This window comes from Belonocnema kinseyi, chromosome 6, assembly GCF_010883055.1.
Source record: "Belonocnema kinseyi isolate 2016_QV_RU_SX_M_011 chromosome 6, B_treatae_v1, whole genome shotgun sequence".
In the NCBI taxonomy this organism is placed as follows: domain Eukaryota; kingdom Metazoa; phylum Arthropoda; class Insecta; order Hymenoptera; family Cynipidae; genus Belonocnema; species Belonocnema kinseyi.
This window is the reverse complement of record NC_046662.1, coordinates 49,082,052-49,090,702: the sequence shown is the minus strand read 5'-3', so window position 1 is coordinate 49,090,702 and position 8,651 is coordinate 49,082,052. Positions and strand designations below refer to the sequence as shown.

General features: G+C 29.3%; 2 protein-coding genes across 3 annotated transcripts in view; one reads left to right on the top strand and one right to left on the bottom strand.

Annotated features, from left to right (window-relative positions):
• Nucleotides 1-6,100, top strand: part of LOC117174211 (CCHC-type zinc finger protein CG3800) — a 23,896-nt gene extending 17,796 nt beyond the window's left edge. Inside the window, exon 3 of one of the 2 annotated variants that reach the window (XM_033363077.1) lies at nucleotides 4,962-6,100. In XM_033363077.1, coding sequence (XP_033218968.1) covers nucleotides 4,962-5,186 — 225 coding nt within the window. In that variant the 3' untranslated portion in view covers nucleotides 5,187-6,100. Of the gene's footprint in view, nucleotides 1-4,949 lie in introns of both variants that reach the window. The other variant, XM_033363076.1, reaches the window with a different exon arrangement.
• LOC117174210 (peptidylprolyl isomerase domain and WD repeat-containing protein 1) overlaps nucleotides 1-8,651 on the bottom strand; it is a 98,684-nt gene that overhangs the window by 74,356 nt on the left and 15,677 nt on the right. The gene's annotated exons all lie outside the window — the stretch shown is intronic.

Below are 8,651 nucleotides of genomic sequence, written 5' to 3'. Positions count from 1 at the left end.
TTTTTTTGAAAATTCATTTTTGTTTTCAGAAGTTCTAATATATTTAAGTTTTTAACCCAAAGACTTGAAATATTTTGTTAAAGATTCCATAACCTTATGAAAAAATCGTATTTAAACGTTCTCTATAAGTTTGGGCTTTTAAATTTAAAAAAAAAATTAAATCTTTTGTTGAACATTCAACTTTTTTCTAAACTAATTAGTGTCTTGCTTAAAGTTTCAACTTTTTGGGTCCACTGTATTAAAAAAATTCATCTTTTTGTTTTGCAAATTTAACAGATTGCAAAACTCAACTCTTGTTAAAATTTCAACTATTTTGTTAAAAAGTGATCTTTCTTGGTCGAGAACTTTTATTGGAAATTTTATTTTTTGTTTTTAAAAGTCTAATGTTTCCTAAAATATTTTCCTTTTTAGCTTGAAAACTCAATTTTTTAACAAGACTCAGATTCTTTTGTTGAAAATTCAATAATCTTTTAACAAAATTCCACTGTTTTGTAAAATAATATGTCTTTTAATAAACATTTTATCTTTTTGGGTCTACGATCTCCAAAAAAAGTTGTCTTTTGCCTTGAAAATTTAAGTTTTTCATTCAAATTTTGGACATTTGGTTAAAAATTGAATTAATTTTGACAAATTTATCTTTTCGGGCTTAAGTCAAATTTTTTCTAAAATATTTGATTTTTTAATGATCTTTGATTTGATTTTTTAACTAAATTTCAACTATTTTGTTAAAAAGTGAACTTTCTTGGCAGAAAATTAACATTTTTTTTAAAGAAAATTCATATTTTTTGTTTTAAAAGTTAAACGTTATCTAAAATGTTTGATTTTTTAATTTAAGAAGTCCGTCTTTTGCTTAAAATTTCATCATTTCAGTTTGAAAATTTTACGGTTATCTAAAAAAATTCTATTGTTGATCCCCAAAATTTAACAGTGGTTGAAAATATTTGGTTAAAAATAAAGTTTTTGGGTCAAAATTCACCTTTTCGAGGTTAAGAATTAAAAAATTTTCTAAAATATTTGACTTTGTATCTTAAAAATTCAACTTTTTTATTAAAATGTCAAATGTTTCGTTAAGTAAATTTTTTTTTGCAACTGTAACAGTTTTTGGTAGAAATTTATTCCTTTTTTGTTTGAAAATTTGGCCATTTAGTTATAAAAAAAATTAAATTTTTTTTGTTGGAAATTCATCTTTTCAAGCTTAAAAGTCAAATGTATTCAAAAATATTTGATTTTTTAAGGTTAAAAGCTCAACTTTTTCGTTGAAATTTCAATTATTTTGTTAAAAAATAGGTCTTTCTTGGCTAAAAATTAACTCGTTTTTTGTGCAAATTCGTATTTTTAGTTTTAAAAGACAAACTTTTTCTAAAATGTTACATTTTTTAAATAAATAAAGTTAACTTTTGCTGTTTCGTTTTGGCTGCAGTTTATTATTTTTTCTTTGAAAATGGATCATTTCGTTAAAAATAACTTTTTGGGTAAATATTCATTTTTTTTAACCTAAAGACCTAAAAATCGTATTTAAAAGTTCTTTATAATATTTGACTTTCCAATTGAAAAAAACTTCAACTTTTCTCTAAAATAATTGGTGTTTTGTCTCAAATTTCATCTTTTTGTGTCCACTTTCTGCAAAAAATTTGTTCTCTTTTTTTGTTTTGTAAATGTAACAGTTTTTCATTGAAAATTCAATTTTTTTTTTTGTAGAAAATGATTTATTGTTAAAAAAATTCCTAATTTGATCGTAAAAACTCGACTAAAATCTTTTTCAACAGCAAATTCTACTATTTTTTTCGAAAATTTATCTTTTTGATTTAAAACTTCATTTTTTATAGAAGACATTTTTTTCTTATAAAAATGCAACTTTTTGTTTAAAAATCGTTCTTTGCTTGATAATTCAACTAATTTGTTTTTAAAATTTGGTTGAATTGCTTTGTTAAGAAAATTTAAAACTACATTGTGAAATTTTTATTTATTTAAGGCTGGTTGAAAATGTAACTGTTTAGTGGAAAGTACTTATTTTTATTTTTTTATTTTTTAGAATTCATTTTTTAACAGAAAATGTAATTTTTTTAACTCATTAAGTCCCAAAACAAAGAAATTTCTCTCTTACGTTTGAGCTTGAATAATTTTATAAAAAAGACAACAAAATTTATTGTAAAATATTTTTTCGGGTATGCATCTACACGGTGCAATGGTTTAAAAACCAGAAAATATTGATTTTCAATTAATAATTAACAAATTAAAAAAAAAAAACCTTTTTTTTTAAGCAATTTTCTGTCAATCAAAAAATAGAGGAGGAAGGAATTTTTTTATGGTGGCGAATGTGCACAAAATGTTTGAACCTCTTAAATCCGTGGAGTTTTTTGTCTACGATTTCTTTAAACGAAATGGTTTATTTTTAAACAAAACAAAAATATTTAGTGTTAAATAGGTAAAATCATGATATTAAGATTATAAAAAAATCATTTTATTGCTACTTTACATAATTTTAACACCAAAATCCAATCCAATCTTAATATCATGATTTTACCTATATAATACTAAAAATTTTCATTTTATTTAAAAATAAATTATTCAAATACCTTTTTACTGAAATAATTAAATATTTATATGATTTGAGCGACAAAAATCACCAAAAATATCGATAAAATGAAATAAAAAATTTTGAGTTTTCGTTTTTGGCCGCCATATTGTTTTAAAAAATCGTAGATAAAAAAACTCAACGGATTTAAAAAGTTCAAAAAATGTTGTCCACATTTGCGACCATAAAAAATTCTTTCCTCTATTTTTTGATTGAAAAAAAATTGCTTAAAAAAAAAGGATTTTTTTAAATTGGTTAATTATTAATTGAAAATCAATATTTTCCGTTGTTTTAACCATTTCGTCGTGTAGACCATACCTGAAAATGGTATAAAAGAGTATTTTACAATAAATTCTTTGCCTTTTTTTATAAAATTATTCAAGCTCAAGCGTAAGAGATAAATTTCGTCGTTTTGGGACTTAATGGGCTAAGATTGATATTTTTTAGTTCAAAATTCGTTCAATAATTTAGATAAACATTTATTTATTTTATTTATTTCAGTATTTTGTTAAAGAGTTGTTCTTTTAAGTAAAAAAAAAGCTTTTGGTTTGAAATAAATTAATAAATTTGAAAATTTTAATTTTGTATATGAAACACTGTTTTATTCTGCTTATAAAATATTCTATGAGAAAAATAGCATAAGATTAAAATGCTGGTATTTGAATATTAATGTCTGAGCTAGAAAAAAATTTATATTCAATCATTGATATAACCTGAACAATAAAAATATTGTTAAAAATGATAAATTCGTAATTTCCCTTTTTTATTGTTCAGGTTATATGAGCGGTTGAATATAAATTATTTTCTAGCTCAGAAATATTCAGGAATTACAGTGTTTCATATACTTTAAATTTTTCAAATGTATTAATTTATTTCCAACAAAAAAAAAAGAGTTTTTTCTACTTTAAAAGATAACTCTTTAAAAAAATACTGGAATTTTTCACAGAATAATTGAATTTTTAACATAATAGTTAAATATTCAAACTAAAAAGACAAATTGCCAACGCAAAAGTGTCATAGTTTATATTTTAATAAAAAAATAATTACATTTATACAGCAAAAGAAAATAATTTTAAAACCAAAAAGACGAATTTTCAACAAATAAAGATTTTTAACTCAAAAATTAAACCAAAGTTTATCTAAATTATTTAACCTTCAAACCAGAAGACAAATTTTATTTACGAAAATTCAATTTTCAAACAAAAAAATATGACTATTTAACAAAAAAAATTTATTTTTCACGAATCTGATGCATTTTTAAGCAAAAAAAGGGATATTTGAAACTAAAAAACTTTTTTTTTACAGCAAAAAAAGTGAATTTTTAACTAAAAAATATCAATCTTAAAAAAATGGAAAACTTAAATTTTCTGTTAAAAAATGAATTTTAAACCAGACATAAGCCTTAAATAAAAAAATTTCGCAATGCAGTTTATTTTTGACCCAAGTAGTTGAATTTTCAATTAAAAAAGATTAAGTTTCAACAAGATAATTAAACTTTTAAACAACGAGATAACTTTTCAGCTTTGAATATAAATCTTTAACAAAAAAAATGTGATTTCTTAACAAAGCGATTCAACTAAATGTTTTAAACAAATCAGTTGAATTATCAAGCAAACAAAAACGAGTTAAAAAAAAAAATCTGCATTTTCATACAAAAAATGAAAATTCTTCTATAACAGATGAAGTTGTAAATTAAAAAGATAAATTTTCAAAAAAATAGTTGAATTTTCTGTTTTAAAAGATTTTAGTCAAGTTTTCACGAGCAAACTATGAATTTTTTAATAAGAAATGATTTTCTATCGAAAAAATTGGATTTTCAATCCCATAAGACGAATCCCTAACCAAAAAGGTTGACTTTTTCACAAAATTGTTGAATTTTCTAGCAAATAGTTGGATCTTTATCCAGAAAATATTTCAGTTGATTTTTTAACACAAAATATAAATTTCAAACAAAAAGTAAATTTTCTACGAAATAGTTAAGTTTTTCAAGAAAATAGTGTAACAGCTTAATTTCTAAACAAACAGTTGCATTTTTATCAAAAAAAAATTTAATTTCTGTTAAAGCAGGTAAACTTAAAAATAAAAGAGACAAACTTTGCAAAAGAGTTGAATTTTCAAACCAAAAGTTAACGAAAACTCTATCCATGACACAAAGGTAGTGCGTGTGGCGGATATGGCGCCTCATCGGCAGGGCTTTGAACTATCTGCCGAAAACTTTGGGGCCCCGATTTTGACACGGTAAATCAAGATTTCAGATAATTCTCCATTTTTGTAAAAATTGAAAAGAAAAAAAAAAGACTTGAAACACAGAGCAGATACGATCGAATCGCTATTTTGCATGCATCTAAAACCTTTACACTTTCATTATACAAAGGTGTCTCAACAGGGGCCTGAGATGAGCTGCTACAATTGCAACAAAACTGGTCACATTGCCCGCAGCTGCCCGGAGGGTGGCAACGATTCAGGACGTTTCGCGATGCAAAGCTGCTACAGTTGCAATAAGACTGGTCATATTGCGCGTAATTGCCCGGAAGCTGGAGGCAAGACCTGCTATGTCTGCCACAAGCCAGGTCACATAAGCCGCGAGTGCGACCAGGACGATAGGAAGTAGGAGATAAATGAAATCCGTGCCGCTCGCTTAACGATAAGCCCCGTTTACCGTTGCGTGCACCACTACCAGGGATTGTAGCTAGGTAGGGATGTGCGAACATATGTCTTGTCTCAATTCATGCGTGTACAATCGCTAAAGAAAGAAAAAGAAACAAAAACATAAAACAAAACAAAAAAAAAAATAAGAAGAAAAAACAGAAAGAAAAAAACACCAGCAAGAAGACGCGCGTTTCTCGTCATAGTTCGTTCGGATTCCCATCTCTCCATGCCCAAATCCTGGAAACAACTCCTTCTCCCTTCTCCTCTCTATCCGCCGTTGTTCTCTCTTTGCAATGGTATATATATATATATTTTTTTTTTCTTTCTCTTACGATATTTTAAGTTTTTATCGCTGTTACACAACCGGACCATAAACTACGTCCTCGCGACGTATGATTATTATACACAAGAAATTGAAGAAGAAAAGAAAAAAAAAGGAAGAAAAGCAAACAAATGGATAGCGTTTTTCAATGGTAAAACTATAGTCTGTAGACACGTAAAAAAAAAGCGCCCTCCCTCGGGACCTCCTCGAATGGTCGTTTGATACAAGATGTCCACCGAAATTGAGTTATATATATATGTATGTATATGTATATTAACAACGACCTTTTTCAAAATCCACGGCCTCGGGTTTGATTTTGGAAAATTGACTTTTACACTATAATACTGTAATTTTTGCGATGAGTTTTGTTTTGATAGGTATATAAAGCAGCGCAAGAAGAGAGATGAAGTAAAATTGTGGGGTGTGACGTATATTTAAAGGAAAGTTTTTGAGTTGTGTCACTATATCCAAGCATCTTGTATCCGTTCCTTCCTCTTAAAACTCTCTGGCCGTCGTCTCCAACACTTGATGCAAAAAAAAAAAAAAAAATTTTTGAAGAATAAAAAATAAAACAGTAAAGAATGGGTAAAATTGAATAATGAAAAAAGAGTGAGAGTACTGTGAAAGAATACAAAAAGGGGGGACAAAAAGGTGATGATGATGATAATGATGATGAAAGAAAAGTAGGTGAACGTAAAATAACGGCCCTGAATGCATTCAATGAATTATAGTAATGGCGGATTTTGCAGAATCTGTAAGAATGTAATGAGACTGAATATGCTCACTCGTAAATATTGTCTACTTCCTCCATTTCTGTAAATGTCTGTACATGCTCAAATATAACGACTAACATACTGCGTGTGTGTCGATTGAAAGGAATAGATTGAAACTTGCCAGTTTTTGTCCAATGCGCGATATATTTTTATGTATTTTTTTTTCTTTTTTTTTCTCTCTCTTTTTTTAAACCGAAACTTGATTATTCTCATGATAATGATAATATATAGTGTGTAGGCGTGTATATATTTCGATTTGTACAAACATGCAAACATTCTATCTATAGTCATGGACATCATCCTCATCGACATTATTATCATCCGACAAATATCCCCCCCCCCCCCCCCCCCCCCCCCCCCCCCCCCCCCCCCACCCGGTACTCCATAATACCTAGACTCATTACATGCTTACACATTTGAGTAAATAAATCCTTACTAATTTTTTGGTATGTATGTCTATATATGTATACACCTTTTTTTTCTCTCGGGTGTGTGTGTATATATATACACACAAACATAATAATGATAATGATGATAATAATAATAATAATAATAATGATGATGATGATAATATGTGTGTGTAAGTTTGAATACACGAGAATGCGCGAGCACGCATGCGCGTATGCAGGAGATGTATTTTGTACTGTAAAAAGCTAGATATACTCTGGTCGTTGCTGGTGATCGATACCGATTATTTCGTTTATAGGTAATCGACGAATATGTGTACATCGAGTATGAATATAGTCCCTCTGCATTCTCCGCCCGCCCCCCTTCCTGCCACCCGACCCCACCCCCTCCCGCACCAATTGTTGCAGAAGGAAAAAATTGTGTAGATAAGTTTCTCTTAAAACACTTTGCAGTATGAGATTAGAGTTGTTTCTGTGTGAAGAAAGAAAGAAAGAAAGATAAAAGGGGGGGAACAATTCACTGAATTAGGCTTATAAAAAGGTATTTTTTCAAAGCGAACAACGTGTGTGATAGCATGTTTGATCGGATCGGAAAGACGCGCTGACAGTTGAAAGAATACGTGCAAGAACAAGAATGCCGCATCAAATTGAGTCACCCGATTGGAACTTTTTTTTATACTGTGTCATATTCATGTGTCCTTGTGTATGCATTTGAAAAAAAAAAGAGAGAGAGAGAGAGATGATTCAATGGGCGCCTTTTTCTGGCGGCGCAAAATTTTGGCAGTTGTGGGTTTTTTTTTCTCTCTCCATGTAATGAATGTATTAGAAGAAGAAGAAGAAGAAGAAGAGCAATTGACGCTGCTGCTACTAAGCGTTTCTATATTATTATTGTGCACACGGCAAAGTTGGTGAATTTTACCAGCAGCGACAACGTGTATTGACGTTCTGGACGCCAGGCTTGAACCACCTGGTGGAAGAGACAAGTCCTCGGCGCGTTATTAACTGCGCAATTCAGGTGTCCTTGCGATAAAAGGAACAATCTTTTTTTTTTACATCTAAATTTCTTAACACTTGATCTGATCTCATGCGCAATTTTATTAATGTACAATGTTCCCAATGCATTTGATAAGATTTGAAGGAATTTAAAAAAAAAAAGGAGAAATAATAATTCGATATTTGGAATTGGCCTTTGGTATTGCCAGTCGATGTGGATCAGTGTGATTTTTGAAGGTGGTGTTACAGTGTTGTGATATCGGTAGCAGGTTTGTTTGTTTTTTGTTTTTTTTTTTTTTTTTATCTTTTTTTTTTTTCTTTTATGCGGATTTAATTGATAAATATAATTGGGGTAAAATGGAGTAATTGACGAATTTGGGTGATCCATGTCGATTGTCGGTACCAGGATGGCCGCTGCCGCCGCCACCGCGTTGAATGATGAACGAGTGCGATTAGGGCGCCTGCGCTTTTGTCTCTGCTACAAGACTTACGTATGAATATTGTAAAAATACGACTGTTACAGTGTATTAACTAATTGGACTGGCGCACTCCCGGTCACGGCTCGACTTATTATAAACTAATCTATAACCTATAATTGAAAAGAAGACGAAGAAAGAGGAAAGAAGTAAGCTACAAAGTAATAAAGGATTACGGATTATTGGAAGTTATGTTTTTAAACTGAATTTTGGAAATAGAATGCGTACGGAGAGGTAAATGGCTGGAGTTGTTTTTTTTTTTTTTGTTTGTTTTTTTTTTTTTATATCCCACGTACCACCACTATATTCTCTATATTTGATTTAGTTATTGTTTAGTCTGCTGCTGCCCCCGCACATGGATACTGATACCGATATAATTACTATTGTATAATAACGTTATGATATAGATATCTCTCCCCCCTCCCCCGCCCCTGTATTTATGCTTGCGTTACGTGA